Raw genomic sequence first — 22503 nt, forward strand, 5'->3', positions numbered from 1 at the left:
ACATGCAGTTTTAAGGACGTACTGGCTTTTTCTCTTCAGACTCTACTGTGGCATTCGTCGAATCATTCTAAAATCAATTTGGTCACTCTATTGTATGATCTCCAAGTTGGGTACAGACACCACTTTGACCTTTATGCACGATTTCAAGAGTGTGCTAGAGTTGGAGGAGACTACACACGATACAGAAACTGCGTTCATAACAATTGATTCAGAGGAGACTCAGTAGTTATGATTATATGTAGCATAATATATGTGTTTCTATGAATAAAACTTCACTGACGCGGAGCCATTGCATTAGGATGTCTGTTTCCCATTGTCTCCTAAAGTACTGCCTACATTATAATCTGCCCGCCTGTCATTTGAATTGTTATGTGCCAGATGTTTCTAATGTATACCACGAAATGTACTGTATATCGACTTCTAATGTTACCAAACTACGCTGAGGACCACTTTTTGGGTCCGAGCAGAATGACGTCTTATAATCAATACCTCTTAGTTTCATACACTTTGTATGAATGTACTGTGACTCAGTGGAACCAGTTACATGGTTTTACTTGTATGGGACAGTAGAAAGAGATGTTTGCTTATTCTGTTTAATACTTAGCGAATGAAAAGGCATCAGTAAATTGTAAATAAAACATTTAATATGTATTTTTCAATTTTTACAAACTATAATTCAGTATTTTTACATCTTAAGTAGTACACTTTATATACAGTTAGTTTCATGTAACGCTGCTTTAGGTATAAATATATACAAACTGTATTTGTTAAAAGTTCTCAGCGTTTATATTTCGTCTGTCTTGTTGGGCACTATTTCCTCATAGGATTACAAAATAATTTAAGTACTATAACGACAGCTAAAGTTATCAAACGTGTCTTAAACGACACAAGGAGTGAACGGTTCGTGATATACGTCTTCATCTCGCAAAGGAGACTTACTTTTATGGTGGTAGGTATCACAATTCAAGGGCTTTGAGTATTCTAAAATGAAAAACAAAAACAATTTACAGTTTGCTCATTATTGCACGAAAATATCAGACGTAATAGTACCTTAGTGAACTATTAAATTGGCAATATAATTTGGCACAAAATTCCTGCATTCTCTTGCATATAACAATAAATGTGATTCATAGATTTTCTTGCAAGTAGGAAGTCCTGAAAGCATCTTTTCAAAATCAATACTAAACTTACTTCAAACGGAGGTAACATACTATGATTTGATATCTACGACGAGAAATATAACGCACTGGTGTATTTTCTTTTCGCATATAATTGGCATTACAAACAAAACACTCGTATTTCATTATTACTAAATACACTGCCCATATTCCAAGTATAAACTATTTTAGTATGAAGCAGTTTTCTTCAGCCTGTGCAGTAGCAATTATGAAGAATCGGGGAATCGAATTGGGTATTTCGTCTTTCCTCGTTGTCCAGAGGAAATAACAATTTGGTCTGTAGCAGATGTCACCGTGAGCTGCAGATTACTCTATCCTTCCGATATGTAAAGATCTGTGCTTTTTATAAGATGCGTTACAAGGGATTCTTCAGCAATGCCACTTATACAGCCGTTCCAAGCGAAGTTTTTCTTCACTGGAGTCAATTTTGCGGCAGGTCACGGAGAGCCTCAAATATATGAAAACATTTGTATGCTTCTTTGATTCTATAATACTGTTTGCCTGAAAAGTTGAATAATTTATTATTTCGAAGAGACATTATTTTCTGAACATTCTTTCTCAGCTCTTTATCAATCCAAAATGATATGGCAGATCTCGAGGAAGAGAAACAAAAGCAATCGCTACTGTGCTGATGTGGATTGTAGAATTTTATTTCAAACTTCCACCCATTGACAGGGAACGTTAGCTTAAACTGCACTAAGGACCGTGTTTCCGAGCCTAACGCAAGGGGAACTTCACAATACAGTCCAATTACGGATACAATTTATAATACAGAACCACATCTATTTTCGGTACATGAAGTCTGCTGAAAATAATCTTCCATACGAAAACTGGTTTAGGGGTGGGAATAGATAGGGTGGTCATGAGTCGATAATTAGGGGTATATTTTGTCAAATGAAGATAAATGAATGCGGAAATATGACTCTTCAGGGTTCCCAGCGGATCCGTTCATTTCGTGACTCTCTGGCCTGCAGCGGATTTCTTCGACGCAAATCCTCAACATTGTCAGCGAAGCTGCTGGCGGCCAGCAGCACCAAGCAGGTACCACTCAACAATGTAGAGCAGTAGCCTCGAAAAAATATACGGCTGCAGGCCCGACACCAATGCACTGATTGAGAAATTTTTTAACCGTGACCATGATCTCGACGCTTGCTTCGAAAACATTTGGTTAGAACAGCGGGCACATTTTTTAGCTATGTGGATCACTTGAAGTTTGTGCTGCAGTTGAGTACTTACCACCTGCACCAAAAATGAATCATCAGTGTCAGACTGAAATCCTACACGGAGCTAGGTTGTAGCACTGTACCGTGATTCAAGGTAACATGTCGGTGACAAGTGGCGTAACAATCAACAGGTACGAAACTCCGATGTAAGGAGCATGCATTTGACAATATTCCTCAATACAAGATACTGAATGCAGGAGACTACAAGAAAAAGGAAAGAGCAAACAGAATGCGTACTGTGTAGAATGTTTCATTTGACAACATTTCTATGTGGAGGCAAGAGAAGAAAATGAAGAAAGAAGTTTTGGGGTGGACTCATCCACACACAGTTGTAGGTGATCAACATCTCTGCACTTGTTAAAGTGCGACAGTCTGGCACTTCTACGAGAATGACCAGCTTGCGTGTCTCTTTTGGTGAGTCCCGTCGGAGGCGAGACGACGGATACGGCGCTAATATGTCGAGGCGTGGCACCCGGGAGTCCTACGAGAGGCCGATGCCCGCGGGGGCGGTGACCGGCGACGTCGGCGACCTGGAGGCGACGGTGACGGCACCCGGTGACAGCTGCGGCTGCTGCGGGGGCGGCGGCTGCTGCGGGCACGGCGGCGGCGGGGGCGGGCCGATGAGCGGCGGCGGGGGCGGCAGCGGGTGCCTGGCGAGCAGCGCCGAGACGGCGGCGGCGTGGTGGTGGTGGTGGTGATGGTGGTGGTGCGCGTGGTGCGGGTGGTGGCCCATGAGCATGGCGGCGGCCGCCGCCTCCGCCGGGTGCGGGTGGAAGTAGGCGTGGTGCGGGGGCGGCACGGCGGGCGGAACGCCGCCGTACAGGTGGTGCGGCCGCGCCGCCGCCACCGCCGCCATCTTCAGCTTCTCGATCTCCGCCTCCTGTAGTCGTTTCGCCTTCGCCCTGCGGTTCTGGAACCAGATCTTCACCTGCCGGCAGACAAACAAAATATACCCAGTTAGTAGAGAATCACCACACCGCGTGTGTAATAGGTGTGTACAAATTTTTAAAAATTGGTTCCGGTGAGAAAATAAACTACGGATCATAAAAATTGCTACACCAGGAAGGAATGCAGAAGACAAACGGGTATTCATTGGACAAATATATTATACTAGAACTGATTTGTGATTACACATACGCAATTTGGGTGCATATATCCTGAGAAATCAGTACCACCTCTGACCGTAATAACATCCTTGATATGCCTGGGCACTGAGTCAAACAGGGCTTGGATGGCGTGTATATGTACAACTGCCCATGCAGCCTCAACACGATACCACAGTTTATAAAGAGTAGTGACTGGCGTACTGTGACGAGCCAGTTTGGCCACCATTGACCAGACGTTTTCAATTGGTGAGAGATCTGGAGAACTGGCCAGGGCAACAGTCGAACATTTTCTGCATCCAGAAATGCCCGTACAGGACCTGCAACACGCGGTCGTGCATTATCCTGCTGAAATGTAGGGTTTCGCAGGGATCGAATGAAGGGTAGAGCCACGGCCGTAACACATCTGAAATGTAACGTCCACTGTTCAAAGTGCCGTCAATGCGAACAAGAGGTGACCGACACGTGTAACCAATGGCACCGCATACAATCGTGCTGGGTGATACGCCAGTATGACAATGACGAATACACGCTTCCAATGTGCATTCATCACGATGTCGCCAAACACCGATGCGACCATCATGATGCTGTATAAGGAACCTGGACTCATCCGAAAAAATGACGTTTTGCCATTCGTGCACACAGGTTCGTCGGTGAGCACACCAATCGTAGGCGCTCCAGTCTGTGATGCAGCGACAAGGGTAATCGCAGTCATGGTTTCCGAGCTGATAGTCAATGCTGCTGCAAACGTCGTCGAACTGTTCGTGCAGGTGGTTGTTTATTGCAAACGTCCCCATCTGTTGACTCCGCGATCGAGACGTGGCTGCACGATCCGTTACAGCCATGTGGATAAGATGCCTGTCATCTCGACTGCTAGTGATACGAGACCGTTGGGATCCAGCATGGCGTTCCGTATTACCCTCCTGAAGCCACAGATTCCATATTGTGCGAACAGTCATTGGAACTCGACCAACGGGAGTAGAAATGTCGCGATACCATAAATCGCAATAGCGAAAGGCTACAATCCGACCTTTATCAAAGTCGGAAACGTGATGGTACGCAATTCTCCTCCTTACACGAGGCATCACAACAACGGTTCACCAGGCAATGCCGGCAACCGCTGTTTGTGTATGATAAATCTGTGTTTAAATTTTCCTCATGTCAGCAAGTTTTAGGTGTCGCCCACGGCGCCAACTTTGTGTGAATGCTCTGAAAGGCATATCATTTGCATATCAGAGTATCTTCTTCCTGTCGGTTAAATTTCGCGTCTGTAGCATCTCATCTACGTGGTTTAGCAATTTCAATGGCCAGTAGTGTAGTTCCCATCATCCAGGAGATCCGTAAGTCGTTTTTGTCATTGTGCCACATAGTCGACAGCTAATCAAAGTAGAACTTACTGAGCATCTTTTGCAAATACGTTTACGGTTCGTGGAACATTTGACTAATAGAAGCTAGAAAATTCAATAAAAAAATAGGCGGGGAGAGATTATCAGTACAATAATCTTGGCCTCAAAGGCTGGGTGAAAATAAGGTTTTTCGATGTTTCAGTTATTGGAGCATACACTCTATTCTTCGTCCTATATGTCTCAGACTCTGCCTCGAGAGGGTATCTGAAGCTTTAGGTGGGTCGCAGCACAGGTTTCAAGAATTCGCACTTCAGATATGGAATTTATTCACTGGGAGCAACGTTGGATGCAGCTCTTTGACCTGAAAGTGGAGTAAGTAGTGTTCTTACTAAGAAACTTTATCTTTCTGTGAGGTCGAGAAATTTTCTACTTTCTTTTGTATGTCAGCAATGTATTCATCTACAACACTGCAAACATAGCTTCCTCGAAGGCTCAATATGAGCAGCCAAGTTCATATTATTTTAACTTTACACAGAGCAAGAAAATACGGAGGAATCTTATCAAAAGTATCCAGACATCGCAGTGTAATGTGGAACTAATAACTAGGTGCCACGAAAGGTGGACACGAAAGTATAAAAGAAGGCGGGGAGTATTGTGTTGTCATCAGAGAAACAGAGTAACAGGAGAATGGGTTGGTCAACAAAGGTGAGTAACTTGGAATGTAGACATTATTGGATGCCACGTAAGTAACACATGCATTAGCGACATTTCAACGCTTCTTAAGCTGCCCCAGTCGACTGTTGGTGACGTGATTGTGAAGTGGAAACGGGAAGGAACAACCTCAGCTAAACCAAGATTATGTACTAATGGACCGAGACTGACGAGCATAGCGAAGAGTGGTCGGATGAAATCTGTAGGCGCATTCATTCGCGAGTTTCTCAATTCTACCAATGGACTGTGCCTGGAAAGTTAAAATAATGGATTACAAAGGTCGAACAGCTTCTCATGAATAACACATAACTATAGTCAATGAAAGAGACGCTTGAGTTGGTGTAAATGGCGACTCGACTGGACAGTGGATGGCTGGAAACGAATAATTAGGAGTGATCAATCACGCTATACCCTGTGGCAGCTCGATGGGGGGTCTGAGTTTGGTGAATCCCTGGCATCATGTGTAGTACCAACAGTGAAGTAGCGGATGATTTAAAAAGTCAGTATAAATTTGAAAATTGAATAAATCACGGAATAATGTAGATAGAGAGGTACAAATTAACACACATGCTTGGAATGACATGAGGTTTTATTGGAACCAAAAAAATACAAAAGTTCCAAAATGTCTGGCAACTGCCGCTTAATCTGATCAGAATAGCAATAATTAGCATAACAAAGTAAGACAAAGCAAAGATGATGTTCTTTACAGGAAATGCTCAATGTGTCCACCATCATTCCTTCAACAATAGCTGTAGTCGAGGAATAATGTTGAGAACAACACTGTAAAGCATGTCCGGAGTTATGGTGAGGCATTGGCGTCGGGTGTTGTCTTTCAGCATCCTTAGAGATGTCGGTCGATCACGATGCACTAACGACTTCAGGTAACCCCAAAGCCAATAATCGCACGGACTGAGGTCTGGGGACCTGGGAGGCCAAACATGACGAAAGTGGCGGCTGAGCACACCATCGTCACCAAACGACGCGCGCATAAGATCTTTCACGCGTCTAGCAATATGGTGTGGAGCGCCATCCTGCATAAACATCGTACGTTCCAGCAGGTGTTTATCAGTCAGGCTGTGGATGTTGCGATTCTGTAACATATCGGCGTACCTCTCACCCGTCACGGTAGCAGTTTTGCTGTCCAGCGTCATCTGTAGGATATTTTGCGAACTTTGTTTTTTTTTTTTTTTGTTCTAATAAAACCCCATGTCATTCCAAGCATGTGTGTCAATTTGTACCTCTCTATCCACATTATTCCGTGGTTTATTAAGTTTTCGAATTTATGCTGACTTTTTGATCACCCGCTATAATGGAGGTGGTGTTTATGGAGGTGTTTCTAGTGGTTAAGATGTGGTCTCCACCTTACACTTAGAAAAAGCTAAATGCGGAAGGAGATGAGCACGTTTTACAGCACTGTATCCTCGTTCAGTACGGTAACAGTTCGGAGGCGGTGATTGTCTCAGCATGACGATGGACCCTATTATAAAACAGCATCTATGAGGCAATGGTTTGTGGAGAATAACATTGCTGAAATGGACTGGCCTGCACAGAGTCCCGACCTGAACCAAATGGAACAGTTTTGAGGTGAATTAGAACGTCTACTTTATTTCGGAGGTCAGTGGCCAACATTACTACCTTCTCTGGTTTGGGCTCATGAGGAAGAATGGGTTACCATTGCTCTATAGAGATTCAGACACCTGACGGAAAGTATACTCAGCAGAGTTCAAACCGTTGTAAAAGCGAAGGGTGGACACATCCCATTTTAATGTCCACTAATAGGTGTCCGGATGCTTTTGCTCAGATAGTGCAGAAGCAGAAACCGTATGATGTTCAGAATGGATGTGTAGTTGGGGGTTCCTGAGCGTTTGCCGCTACGTTTCAGTGGTTTGACTTAAGTAAATTGCCAAATTGCCGGCCCAAGTGGTCGTCTCACCTGCGTCTCGGTGAGGTGCAGCGAGGAGGAGAACTCTGCGCGCTCGGCGATGGACAGGTACTGCTTCTCGCGGAACTTCTTCTCGAGCGACAGCAGCTGCTGCGTCGTGAAGGGCGTGCGCGGCTTGCGGTTGGGCTTGTGCTTGCGCAGGTTGCACTTCAGCTTGGGGCCCTCGCCGCCTCCGCTGTCTGCACATAAGAGAACGCATATCATTAGTCCACTGTCATGTTTACATATAAGAAATAAATAGTCCAGAGACACGAAAGGGAAGCAGTGGTTGGGAAGGGAGTGAGACAGGGTTGTAGCCCCTCCCCGATGTTTTTCAATCTGTATATTGAGCAAGCAGTGAAGGAAACAAAAGAAAAATTCGGAGTAGGTATTAAAATCCATGGAGATGAAATAAAAACTTTGAGGTTTGCCGATGACATTGTAATTCTATCGGAGACAGCAAAGGACTTGGAAGAGCAGTTGAACGGAATGGACAGTGTCTTGAAAGGAGGGTATAAGATGAACATCAACAAAAGCAAAACGAGGATAATTGAATGTAGTCGAATTAAGTAGGGTGATGCTGAGGGAATTAGATTAGGAAGTGAGACACTTAAAGTGGTCAAGGAGTTTTGCTCTTTGGGGAACAAAATAACTGATGATGGTCGAAGTAGGGAGGATACAAAATGTAGACTGGCAATGGCAAGGAAAGCGTTTCTGAAGAAGACAAATTTGTTCAGGAAGTCGTTTCTGAAAGTATTTGTATGGAGTGTAACCATGTATGGAAGTGAAACGTGGACGATAAATAGTTTAGACAAGAAGAGAATAGAAGCTTTTGAAATGTAGTGCTACAGAAGAATGCTGAAGATTAGATGGGTAGATCACATAACTAATGAGGAGGTACTGAATAGGATTGGGGAGAAGAGGAGTTTGTGGCACAACTTGACTAGAAGAAGGGATCGGTTGGTAGGACATGTTCTGAGGCATCAAGGGATCACCAATTTAGTATTGGAGGGCAGCGTGGAGGGTAAAAATCGTAGATGGAGACCAAGAGATGAATACACTAAGCAGATTCAGAAGGATGTAGGTTACAGTAGTTACTGGGTGATGAAGAAGCTTGCACAGGATAGAGTAGCATGGAGAGCTGCATCAAACCAGTCTCAGGACTGAAGACCACAACAACAATATCCGAAGAAGAGTCAAACCATGAATACAGTTTAAATACCTCTCTACGTTATCGAATGTGCCTATTCAAATGGTTCAAATGGCTCTGAGCACTATGGGACTTAACAGCAGAGGTCATCAGTCCCCTAGAACTTACAACTACTTAAACCTAACTAACGTAAGGACAGCACACACATCCATGCCCGAGGCAGGATTCGAACCTGCGACCGTAGCGGTCACGCGGTTCCAGATTGAAGAGCCTAGAACCGCTCGGCCATTCCGCATATGTGCATGGCTACTCATTATTTTGCGTATGAACGTACGAAAGCTATGGTCTGTTTTCTTGGTTCTTCGTGGTATTCACTACAACGTGCAGATTGGTCGCAACCTCCTGCTCTCCCTCCCCTCTCACACTCAATCACTTGCTGTTTCGCTCGACGTAGTGTATCAAACGGCCGTGAATTGTACAGCGTCGTATTAGGCGTTTATTGCTACAGAAGACACATATCGTGTTTGTAGTTAGGGTGTTCTGGACCGTGGCTGCGTAAGACACCGCGAGAGGGCGATCCTGTGCCACGTAATATACTGCACTGCCAGTCTTTATGCGTTCGATTTTCCTGTGTTTAGAGCGACGTTCGTTGACTGCATTTTAGACATGAGCGAAGTTGCATCACGGGGCACGAGTTCGGCTCCATGTAAACCCAAAAAAGGAAAGAAAATTGCTATCACCACGTGTCACTTCTCATTTCGCAGAAGTTCAAATTTAGGACGGAGGCGACAAGGTAGGTGGAGCTTCTTCCTGCGCACATCTCTTCTCCCGGATGCCGAATAAGTTCTTATTTGTTTTAGCTGGTGGCCGACTGCCACGTTGACGTGTCCACAGTCAAAACAGTCGGTAACTGGCTGCTTTGTTTAAATTGATCAGGTTACAAGCATTCAGGTCCTCTCTTGCATCGGACTACTGTTTTACATATGTAATGCTTGCATATCAGTTACTTAAAGAATGACAATGATTTTAGTACGATGTTGATGAAATTACAGGCAGTGTGCGAAATCGATAATAGAGGTGGAATCCAGAAAAAATATCCTCCGTACTATTAGGGATAGCACATGGGGTTCTCGACCACAAGCCCTGAGAAAGACGGCACTGGCAACACATTACACTGCTGCAGAGTATGCGTGTCCACTCTGGTACAAATCTGTCTAGGCAGACATAGTTGATATCGTGCAGGCTTATCACAAGTTGTTTAAAGGCCACTTTAAACTCCGATCAGGCCTCGGAAGGCCGGAAGGTTCGGACCGGTCGCCGTGTCATCCTCAGCCGACTGGTGTCATTGGTTGCAGGTATCAAGGCCGTGGGTTCAGGGCACCGCTCTGCCGGCCGTTGTCAGTTTTCGCGACCGGGAGTTGCTACTAATCGGTCAAGTAGCTCCTCAATTCGGGTGACGATGCTGAGCAGACCCCAATAGGCTAACAGCGCATCGCCGGCTCGAATGGTCACCAATTTAACTGCCAACCACACGCTACACTGTTTAGCTTCAGTGGTCTGACGGGCACCGGTGTATACACCGCGGAGGGGCTGTCGACCTCTTTGAAACCTAAGCTACCTGTAAAACTCTACCAGCTCGCTGGCATAGCGCCACCAAATGGTTCTGGCGCTGAGCACTATGAGGCTTGACATCTGAGGTCATCGGTCCCTAGACTCAGCACTACTTAAACCTAACTAACCTACGGGCATCACACACATCTATGCCCGAGGCAGGATTCGAACCTACGACAGCGCCACCAGATACTCGTGTTGTGAAGTATCTGCCAACGCTAAGAGAACAAATCAGGAGAATCTCCATCACATGGGCACATTCAGGAATGTCGACGTGCAGAAGAAGTTTCCTTCAGGCCACTTCAGTCTTGTAAAGAACACAAATTATAGCAAGACAACGCTTCTGGTTTTCTCGACTTGAAAATATCTCTGCTTGGCCTCTCCCTTCTGAAATCCTCCCACCTGGGCATGAACTGAACTGGATCCAGGAATAGCCTGTGCAAGTGACACTTCGCTTTGGATACCACCAATGTGACTGCGGAAACGCACAGACCATTAAATGTGTGCTAAACATTGCGCTGAATCTTGCACAGAAAAAAGTCGCCTGCTTGCGACTCCGAACGCAATTTGAAGTTGCAAGATTTTGGTGAACAGTAGTGTAGTCTGACAATTGTTTTTTTCATTTGTTCGCCTAATGGTGGTTGCGTGTATTGTATTGGATTTCTTTCTAACACGTACAAAAAACGCATAAGATGACAATAATAGGAATAATAATGATTTTAAATAAGATTTTAATTTATCTAACACCTTTTCGAATAATAATACATGCTAAACAACTAGTAGCAATAATGATAGGGACTACTTCTTCTAATACGAGCGACAACAGTAAAGATAGCAGAAGGTGCAAAATGTATTTAAAGGTGCAGACAAGTGAAATTTTGCATCACACCATGTTGAGGTGGAGAGAAATTCGCGACAGCTTGTTACTTTTGGAAATAATGAATGTATCGTGCGAAAGGTGGGAGATAAAGGGTGTGTACAGAACAAAGGCGAAAATTATTGTTGTTTTAATAAGGCAGAGCTGCAGATGTTATTTAGTTCTCTGATATAGTGAGCAATATCAGTCCACAATCGGGTTCTTGCTACTGAAAGGATCTTAGGTAAGACGTCTGAGTGAAGCAGTGGATAAAGGAGCTTTTAGTCCAGTATCAACGAGTGATTCTGATTTTTCGTTCAGACAAGAGACCAACTTTCACGTTAAAGTGTCTGCAACAAAAGACAGCTTGTAACGGCACAGTTGATCTATTTATTTAACCTGACCGTGTTATAGCTTCCAAGTTTGCTCTTACACCACACTTAAGGCGCCACAACGAAGTGGAGGAAGTGCGGTGTCCCTAGGAGGCGGAGGCGTGAGGTAGGTGACAGTCGGATAACCGCGGGGGCGGCCCGGCGGCCCGGCGGCCCGGCGGCCCGACGACACCTCGCGTTCGCCCCCGGCGCGCCGCACCTTCACGTGCGCCGGGCAGCCGGTCCAGCCACCCTGTTGGTGTTGACTCGGCTAAGTGGCGTGCTGGCGCTCCACACAACAAATTAACAGGGCGGGCACGACGAGCGTGCGCCACTCCATATCGGCCCCGCCCTCCTCCCGCTGTTTGCCTTGTGCTGCAGCTCGCGACTCCAGTCCACAACACGGAGTGCTGGGCCTTCTGTTACACATCGGGCCACGTGAACTGAGGAGCTGCCCTACAGAATAGAAGCGGTCTGTGCCGATACAGGACGAACCTGAACACCGGGAAAAAAATCTCTCACGTTATTTCGGGATATTTTCTGAGTATTTTAGTACAATTGACCTGTGACCTCTGATGGTTCTTCACAGAGTAGTAATGTAATTATTATTTAATCTGCTTGTTACTCCAGTTAATTTCTGTCAAGACACCTACACAACTGTGGAAAAGGCTGTGACATGCTGTCTTCAAAACGGAGAACACAGAGTAATGCCTCAACCCTCGTCTGTGATGTGGTTATCATTTGTTGCGAGAACTGCTCACCATAGCATACCAACGTTGTGCCACTCTTCCACTGCATTCGGTGATACCACATATAGCTGCTCATAGACCATCTCTTCGTCAGTAAACGTATACATACTGACATATGTCACTGCTGACATACAACTAACACTACCGGAATTATATCGAGAGTAATGACGAGTTTCCCTATAGTCCTCATTAATATCTACAGAGAGATATGATTATTCGTTTACTTTGTTCTAGCAACCACCCTGCAATGTTGCTAACTTAATTTAGGGAAATAGATACATCTGAGTGGTGTCTGCTCCGTCATACATGTCTGGTAGAACGGACACCACGCAGATATAGACATTTATGAAAAAATAGAGAGTCAGCTTGTCGACGTCTGTTTCAGTGATAATCCACAAATATCGTCTGCACTCCTATAGGAATCAGTATTTGCGAGTAGTGAGTTCAATGGACATGGAACGCTGCACTGACAGGGAACGCTGCACTGCAGCCATCAACAAGTTGGAAATTTGAGTCGCTCAGAGTCCGTGTCCGGATGGCCGAAGCGGTTGAGGCAACGGCCCATGAGAAGCTGTAAACCCGGGTTTGAGACCCGGTCCGGCACAATTTTTCACCGTTCGCATTACCACATTCCCTGACTTGCTAGCCGCCACCATTCTCCATCCACTCCTTCTGATTTCTGCATTTCATGTTTATTCGTAGTTCAGCGAGCTCTCGGGAAACGTAGATCTGTATGCTCGTTTCAGGTATGGATTCACTATGCAGTTCGCTTGGAATGCACGTGGAACAGATACACTAAATCACACCCGGAGAAGAAGTAACGAAATTAAGAATAGTATACTCTCTATTTGCTATAATTCGTATTTGAGCAGTGGCGGCTGCTGTGTAAGAGCACAAGAGCATGTGAGTACCCTAAATTACGACGCCTTGAGGATTTATCCGTTATTTTTCTTTGAATGCTGTTAAACGTAGCGTAGCTGCAGTAATCTGAAAGATATGGCACTTAAATCTACCGCGCAGCTGCTCTTCTAGAGCCCGTGAACCGTGGCATCAGGGTCGCGAGCACACCTTCAGGGTTGTGCACGTTTTAAGGAGCTTTTGCGCATGCGCAACTCGTGTGACGTAACTGCCTTACGGCCCAAATGCATACGGATTTGATAAATAAGGTGCCCTTGCCACTCAACTAGAAAAAAATATTCAGATGTGTGTGAAATCTTATGGGACTTAACTGCTAAGTTGATCAGTCCCTAAGCTTGCACACTACTTGGCCTAAATTATCCTATGGACAAACACACACACACCCATGTCCGAGGGAGGACTCGAACCTCCGCCGGGACCAGCCGCACGGTCCACGACTGCAGCACGTTAGATCGCTCTGCTAATCCTGCGTGGCACTCAACTAGAAGTTTTGCTAGGCATCGAAGCGGCTAGACACTCCTCTGATACGCTAATTCACTCGCTATGTAGTAAAATAAGATCGGATGTCAGTATATGTTAAAGTTGTACTGATAGTAAACCTACTTAGTTAGTTTCTGAATGAGTTATAGAACATTAAGTTATTAATTTTATCATACAGTTATACATTTGAGCCGTCGATTGTGAGACTGTAAGATTTATTAATGCTTCTGAAATCTGGTGATCTCATGGCGAGTCATGTTTATCTGTATTATAGGCCCACACTGTCTATATGAAAATTCACGAAATGCTGTATCTCTGGTTTCTCTGATACTCACTTTAAAAAATGGGATCGACGGCCGTGTGCTTTAGGCCCTTATGGATCTCAGCGCCTCATCTACGTTCTAGTCAAGTGGCCATGTTGGTAGACATTACTACTTGCGCTTAATCATTTCCACAAACGGCACTTTCTGTGTGGAGTTGCTTGTTTGCTGTGCGGAAATCGACTTTCGTGCCCAGTGTGAACATGAAGGATGTTGAGTCTATTTTAAATGATAACAAAAAATTAAAGCCGCGAGGAAGCGTGGCGAGTCTTGCTTGGATAGCTCAGTCGGCAGAGCACTTGCCCACGTAGGGCAAAGGACCAGAGTTCAAGTCCTGGTCCAGTATCCGAAACACAGTCATCAGATCGGCATTAAACAAAGTTCGTTTTACAAAGGAAACTACATAGCATTTGAAATGACATAGGAAGAAATTTCGATGTTTTGAGCCGATTTAGTGCATGTGTCTTCACCAGTATCTGTCTTGGAAAACCGTTTTTGAGGGGGGGGGGGGGGGGGGGGGAGGGTACCACAAGTTCATATGTTCTGTCGTCACATAGCAGCCCTTTAAGTGGTGGATGATGCTGCACGTTTCCGGAACGTCAAAGTTACTTTAAAGGCGTTAACGAATAAGTCTGTTATAGCTGTGCAAACAGAGATCTTTCAAGTCTGAAATCTTTCATTTTGCCTCTTGAAGCAGAAATTTGAAGGTAGTAATATACTAAAGGAAATAATAATAGTAATGATAACAATAAAAGTAATGAGTTATTGTATAATCCATTACAGCAACGACTCTCAGAACTTCTGCTTACGAAAATAGCTTGGAACTCGTGTTTTTGCAACAAGAGTAAATTGTCATTAAAATTAAGTATATCAACCAAAAGAGTTGCAAGAGTGTCATTATCATCAGCCACAGATCTTTTAGCAGTGTGGGAAACGCAGGAAACCTACACTGAAGTGCCAAAGAAATTGGCATGCATATTCAAATGCAGAATTATGTAAACAGGCAAAATACGGCGCTGCGGTCGGCAACGCCTTTGTGACACAAGTGTCTGGTGCAGTTGTCAGATCGGTTACTGCTGCTAGAATTGCAGGTTATCGATATGTGTTTGAGTTTACACGTGGTGCTATAGACGGTGCACGAGCGATGGGGCACAGTATCTCCGAGGTAGCGATGAAGTGGTGATTTTCCCGTACGACCATATTACGAGTGTACCGTGAATATCAGGAATCCAATAAAACATCAAATCTTTGGTATAGCTGAGGCCGGAAAAAGATTCTGCAAGAACGGGACCAACAATGACTGAAAAGAATCGTTCAACCCTTCCACAAATTGCTTTAGATTTTTAATGGTGGGCCACCAACAAGTGTCAGCATGTGACCCATTCAACGAAACATCATCGATATGGGCTTTCGGAGACGAAGGTCTACTCTTGTACCGTTAATGACTGCACGATACAAAAGTTTATGTGTCGCCTGGACCCACCAACACCGACATTGGACTGTTGATGGCTGGAAACATGTTGCACAGTCGGACGAGTGTTTTTTTTTTTTTTTTCAAATTGTATCAAGCGGATGGACGTGTACGGGTATGGAGACAACCTCGTGAATCCATGGATCCTGCATATCACCAGGGGCCTGTTCAAGCTGGTGGAGGCTCTGTAACGATGTGAGGCGTGTGCAGTTCCAGTGAGATGAGACCTCTGATACGTCTAGATACGACTCTGACAGGTGACACGTGCGTAAGCATCCTCTGTGATCGCCCGCATCCATTCACATCCATTGTGCATTCTGACGGACTTTAGCAATTCCAGCAGGACAATGCGACACCCTACACGTCCATAATTACTACCGAATGGCTCCAGGTACACTCTTCTGAGTTTAACCACTTCCGCTGGCCACCAAACTCCCCAGACATGAACATTATTAATGCTGGGTTGCCTGGCAACGTGCTGTTCAGAAGAGATCTCCACCCCCTCGTACTCTTACGTATTTATGGACAAGCCTGCATAAATCATGGCCTCTGTTCCCTCCAGCACTACTTCGGACATTATTTGAATCCATACCACGTCGTGTTGCGGCACTTCTGGGTGTTCTGTGGCCGTACAAGATATTAGGCAGGTGTACTAGTTTCTTTGGCTCTTCACTGTATAATCTGCCCTACGTCAAAGAAAGCATACACGCTTACTGTGTGACAAGGAGTAGTCCAGAATGACCTTCAATAACCCGTGGCTTTCCTGCTCTTGAGGGAATAATTACATTCCAGAATGAGATTTTCACTCTGCACCGGAGTGTGCGCTGATATGAAACTTCCTGGCAGATTAAAACTGTGTGCCCGACCGAGACTCGAACTCGGGACCTTTGCCTTTCGCGGGCAAGTGCTCTCCCATCTGAGCTACCGAAGCACGACTCACGCCCGCTACTCACAGCTTTACTTCTGCCAGTATCTCGTCTCCTACATTGTTGTCATCTGATATTTCCGCTTGATAACTGACGCTGCAGGTCAACGAGCACCGCACCTCATTAAGGTCAGACCCTCCATCCGCCGTTGCAACTTTATTTCCTCTTACCGTTTCCGGTGCATACCGACACTTTTATAAACGCATGTTTTAATGCGGGAAAAAGCATCGGACTGTAGGAACTTACACTGTGTGCCGTGTCACAGACAATGCGCCATTATGTGTCTTTCAGCCACACACAATAATTAGCAGGGACGTGGGAGTCACGCAGCCTTTCTCTATTGGTGGAACTCCGACATAGACTGCACCTTGAAAGGTTATTGCGTCATCCGAGCTTGCGTAACTAGCCGTGTACTCTACGGAGACTCCTAAACAAGCGGCTCTTCGGATTTGCAACGACGACCGCTTACAAAACATCTGCCGGTTACGGAGGGGCAAGTTGACCACATAGCAGGTAGTTCAGCTCTACATGATTGGTATGAGTTTCTAATTCAACATTCCATTTGCTGTCCTTAGTAACATGGGCTCCACTAATTAGGTGTAATATTATACCTGCTTTCTGAAAATCCATACAGGTTTTATGTAAGGATAGGATGGTGCTGTGAAAGTAGCGTTCTAATGTCACTATGGCTTGATTGGTCGCTTAGCTGGCCACAGGTGGACACACCAAAGTCCACAGGGAGATTATATCGTTATAAAATTGTTACGAAAAAGCAGAAAGATTTAAAAATAATTATTGATTCCTATAAGACGGACAGCTGGACTTCTACGTAAAGAATTGTAGAGTAATGCGCGTAAATAGAAAAGGTGAGTACTTCTTGACTATAAATGGCGACCAGTCTTAACCGCCAAGTAACAGAATAGGTGCCTGGAGCAATTTAATGCAGCCGTGAGGAAGACATTTGGCTCAGTGAGAATTACCAGAAGACATCCAAACAAATCCACGTGAGATTCTCAAAGAATGGTGTTTACAAAACGGTCGCTGGAGCATTTCTAGGGAACTGTCGATCGGTCTGGACTCCTTGAGTAATGATGAGATACAGAATCGACGTCCGTGCTTCGTTAGGCATTTCTTGAGACGACAATAGCGTTAGAAGTATTGCTAACGCAATCTCCGTCCTTGGATAGGAATCACACTTATGAGGGTTTGATCTACAGAACGTGGAAGTCATTTCCAGGTCCTATAAAAGAACTGCGTGCATAACTACAAAATAAGTAAACAGCTCGTAGGGTGGTACTGTCCTGAAGGCAACGGATCTTAGCTGTCTAGGTGAATAAGCTGGAACAGTTAAATTCGTTACGGTTTAATAAGAACCAGACAGATTTTCCTCTTACTACAGCCAAGTGAAGGAAGAGTCACAGTTACTTGCTTTTTTCGTAGTAAACTTACGCAACATATTTTAGAATGATATTAACAATAAGGGGGAACAATGTGTCTTCCTAGGATACATTTTATGAATATATGTGATGGTTCACAAAATTTTCGTTTCAATATCTCCAATTAAGCGTACGACTCAATGTGTAACACTGCAATTTCTCTGGCCCTTGGGAAACATCAAAAACCATATCGATGCCGCTGTTTTGCGAGAATAGGGGGATTGCCATCCGTCCCAATATGTCGAGACCATCACCGTTATGGACCATCTTGTCCCAGCACCCCGACAAGACGCAGTTTTGTCCCGATTTTGCAAAATACTGTTACGAGCTTGGTTCAAGTACTGAAGCCGCGATCGTTGCTTTAAAAGGGCACTGCTGATTTCCATCCTCATCGTTCCCTAATCCGAGCTTGTACTCCGTCTCTGATGATCTTGTTGTCGACGGGGCGCTACACCCTAATCTCCTACTCCTCAAGTGCTGAGGTAACGCCATATGTAAGCGCAACATGTAAATGTAGCCTCAGTTAGCTGTATTTATGTCAACAAGTTTATGTTGACATGGTCGTCTCATAGCTGGCGTTTTATCTTACGTATCTTGTATCGACGATGTTAGCATCTTCTGGATCTAGTGCTATGATTCGAGAAAATACCACACTTCTCCAGTAGTATGGGGCTGGAACTGTTTAAGCAGCACCACGCCGTAAAATCGGGCAGTTCCCCTATGAATAGCGGTCTGATAAGACGATTCCCTCTAAACGTAACATGAACAACGAGTGCAATTTAGTAGTCTTTATTGTGGGTATATAGGGCGTGAGATGTACAGTGACATGCACTTCGATGACTAAAGTGTGACTGTCGAAAAGAGAATGTATCACTTTTCTATTCCCGCACACAACGCCACACTGGAAGGAGTATTTTCGCAGATATCGACCAAGTGATCTGATGAAAGAAATCGATTGCTGTTAGAGACTGTGAAATAAATCTTACAGTGCCAGTTTAATTACAAGCTACCTTGCATAGAGTATAATAAATACGTCAGAGGGATAAGAGATTTGTGGACGAAAGGGAAGTCTTCCGAAAAATACGGCGCACCAACTGCCGCAACAAGCCCGCCATGTAATTGTGCTCTGAATAAAAGATGATTGTATTAGACAGGCTTTTTACTTCATTTCTACATCCCGATCTCAGAGGGTCACAACGAGGCCCCCAGCTAGATATGGCAACCCTAGAACACAGTCAACAATATTATGAAAAGGATAGTCCCTACTAACCATAGAGCGGAGATTCTGAGTCGCGGATAGGCACAACACAAAGACTGTCCGAAAGTAAGATTTCGGTCAACTATGTCTTCGTCGGAAATGTACTACACACACACACACACGAAAAAGCAGCTGACGCGGACGTGTCCACCGTCTCTGACTACGGAAGCCAGACTGTCGTCATGTGTGTGTGAGTTGCGTTTGCATGAATGTGTACGTGTTTGTTGGCTATTTCCGACAAAGGCCTAGTTGGCCGGAAGCTCACTTTCTAGCACTCTTTTTCTTGTGCCCATCTGCAACTCAACATCCCCACTGCATGATGAGTAGCAACTATCCTTTTCATAATATTGTTACATTCCATCCTGCAATTTTCCAACTTATTTAATTATGGAGTATACGAGCACCAGCAATCCATTTTTCTTCTTCTTTTTTCGCTTTAGTAGGCACATACATCTTAATTCTTTAGATGTTCTGCTGCATCCTTTTGTGAGTGCAAGTTGTAATTGACACCAATATAGTGAATATTAGAAACTTCATGGATGAAGAAGAGACAGCGAGTGTTGAATTTGTAGTTCTGTCGTCCGTGAAGTTACGCAAGTGCCCGTGGAGGGAGGGAGGGAGGCGTGGTGTGACCGTGACAATCAGTCGTGGGCTATCGCAATTGTTCGCACCGCAGGCAGCGGCAGGAAGGACAACTTTACTGTCGGGTCACCCACATTACCATAAGGCCACGCACGACAGTGTATCCCCAACAGATCGTCGATAGCCTGAGCCAGGGGAAGTCACCTCATCGTTTCCCTCTAAATTGCTGCTTTCAAATTAAAGACGCTCATTAGCAGACAATGCTGCATTCACGGATGGCTTCCTTTGTTCATATCGTGAGCCCCCTGCGTCAGAATTTCACACGACCCTACACCTTAAGTGCCATTAATAATTTAAATTTAATGAGAAGTCAATATGCCGTCTACAAGGTGCCCCAGGAGAAATGGCCACTATTCGGAGATATGACAGGAGCGATTACGTGAATCGAAAAACTCCACATGGACATAGGCCCTATTCCGAATGATTTCCTAGACAGAATTTATTTAATGTAAATTGTTATTTATTTTCCGTATTCTCAACACATCGTCGCGTTCACACGTGTAAACATGTACAACGGTAAGAAAACATTACATCATGCGTTTTACAAAGCGTCAACTGAAAAAAGCGTATTTTTTAACACATTCATCTCTAAGCATTATCGTACACCTCACATTACAGCTGTTGTACAGTTCACAATAAATGTTCGAATCTCCCACTGTCAGCTTCAACGAACTGGTGCACTCCTGGGAAAACATTTTGTGTTGCTTGTCTGAGTGCCTTTACACGTTCCCTAATGAGAGTAGGTAGGCAGCTGTGTCCATGATGCGACCAATCAGTTCATCACGCACATTCACTCAGAACACACAGCGGCCTGAGCTGTGAAACGAAAAGTAGCAACTTTGCGCCCATCTCCTTTCAATGTTTTGTCACCTATTGTTTTGTAAAATATTATGAGTCTTTCATATTAATTTAACACAAGTATTTCTTGCGGTAATCGCTGTTATTTATTATAAATAACGAATTTGCTGCAATTCTTGTTGCAAAAGTCACCTATCGGAAAGTTTCCCCAGTGGCCACAAATCTGAACGTAACTGCAGTCTGCATCAGAAAGTAAACATTATTTAACCACTGGAAGTCTTTGCTGTTATTAAACTTCGTGTGTGTGTGTGTAGAGATAGGCGTAAATCTCGGTTGTGTGGACTGCCTCATGTTAGTATCTTGTCGGTATATTTCTTTTTCAAGGATTATGAGCAACTTCCATTCAAATAGAATTAGGAAATAAACCTCGATCATTATGTGATGAAGATCATTACTTCGGAGGTATTGTACTTAACGCTTCATCAAGACTATGGATGTGCTAAGTGACATTACACAGTATACTTTAACTATATTCAATTTAAAACCGAAAATGGGCTGAAGGTTCAATAGAGTTAACGAACAACTTCTACTAGTATGTACTCGCATGGTTGTACAACATTATTCGCTATTCAAGACATTAACGAGTCCAGAATCTTCTTCGCGATATCTTCCGCTTTTCTTCGACTATTGCTAACAGAGAAAACACAGATGTTGTACGCCCATCCACTTTCATGAAGAAACTGTGGTTTACGAGCGAGATGCCGCAGACAGCCGCTGGAGAGTTGCTAAATTCGCAAATCACCATGAAGAGCTCCATTCTCGGCCCGTTATCATGAGCTAATGTTCTACAACACACTGTAAATATCGCACCAAAACTATGTCATTTCGCTTCGAATGCGTGCCTGAGACTGCACTAAAATTGCGGCCTTTTTTTGCGGGCCATAAATTGCACTATAATCACACCATTTCCCTTTGAATGCGAACTGGCAATTGCACTAAGATTACCCCATTTCTCTTTTTGATATATGCTGGTATGCACATAAAACAGACGAAAAGATGTTTTGTAGCGCTCCCTCCGCAATAACTCGGCTTCAAGTGCTGAAATAACGTTCAGCCGCGCTACGATCAACTTAGAGAAGAGATGCAGCTGTCTGCTACTGCGCATGTTCCGATGTGACGTCATCCCTTCCAGTGGTATGTTTCTCACAGCATTATGTCAGTGTTTTCCTTTAAAATTGCATGCAACGTAATGTGGAAGTGTTGAGTATGAGGACTTTTTTTGAAGACCCACTGTCATGACGACATCGTGGGCGAGTGGTAATTTGAGGTCCTGGGTTCGATCTCTGCTGATATAAACCTCTCTTTCACTTTATTTTATTGCTTGTAACGTTAAACTACTGATTATACCCGATTAATCCAAAACATTATGAGCACTGTCCATTGCGAGGTTGGATGCCAGGTGGTGACGTTGCGGGTAGTGACGCGGCAAAGAAGCAATAGTCGAAGAAAAGCGGAGGATATCGCGAAGAAGATTCTGGACTCGTAAGGGGAGCAGACACGGAGAGGGGATCGCCGTAGCGAAGATATGGGTTGCAAGTGGGTAAATCCATTGAGCTGAGCGACTTTGACAAAGAGCAGACTACTATTACGCAGGACCTGTGAACGAGTATCTCGAAAACGCCGAAACTGGTCGAATGAAGTGAAATGACCGTGTGACACTGTCAACCGGGAGGTCCCATCCGGCAACGTTCGGCCGCCGACTGCAAGTCTTATTTCAGTCGACGGCACATTGGTGACTTACGTGCCGCTGATGAGGATGAACTGATGATGGGGACAACACAACAGCCAGTCCACGAGCGGCGAAAATCTCCAACCCGGTCTGGAATGGAACCCGGGTCCGCTGCATGGGAGGCAAGCACATTACCACTCAGCTAAGCAGTTGGACAGGTACTAATATTAATAGAGATTTTAAGGGTTTTAGTGCATGGTTATTGTTATTAAGCGCTATATTAGTTGGGTCATTTTTTTCTGTGGT

General features: G+C 44.6%; 1 protein-coding gene across 1 annotated transcript in view; it reads right to left on the reverse strand.

Annotated features, from left to right (window-relative positions):
- Positions 1 to 622: 622 nt before the first annotated feature.
- Positions 623 to 22503, reverse strand: part of LOC126355752 (muscle segmentation homeobox-like) — a 209268-nt gene continuing 187387 nt past the window's right edge. Inside the window, exons 2-3 of the mRNA XM_050006142.1 lie at positions 7495 to 7682; positions 623 to 3329 (exon numbers count right to left, since the gene is read on the reverse strand). Coding sequence (XP_049862099.1) covers positions 2883 to 3329; positions 7495 to 7682 — 635 coding nt within the window. The 3' untranslated portion in view covers positions 623 to 2882. The remainder of the gene's footprint in view (positions 3330 to 7494; positions 7683 to 22503) is intronic.

Source organism: Schistocerca gregaria, chromosome 3 (genome assembly GCF_023897955.1).
Source record: "Schistocerca gregaria isolate iqSchGreg1 chromosome 3, iqSchGreg1.2, whole genome shotgun sequence".
NCBI classification, from domain to species: Eukaryota; Metazoa; Arthropoda; class Insecta; order Orthoptera; family Acrididae; genus Schistocerca; species Schistocerca gregaria.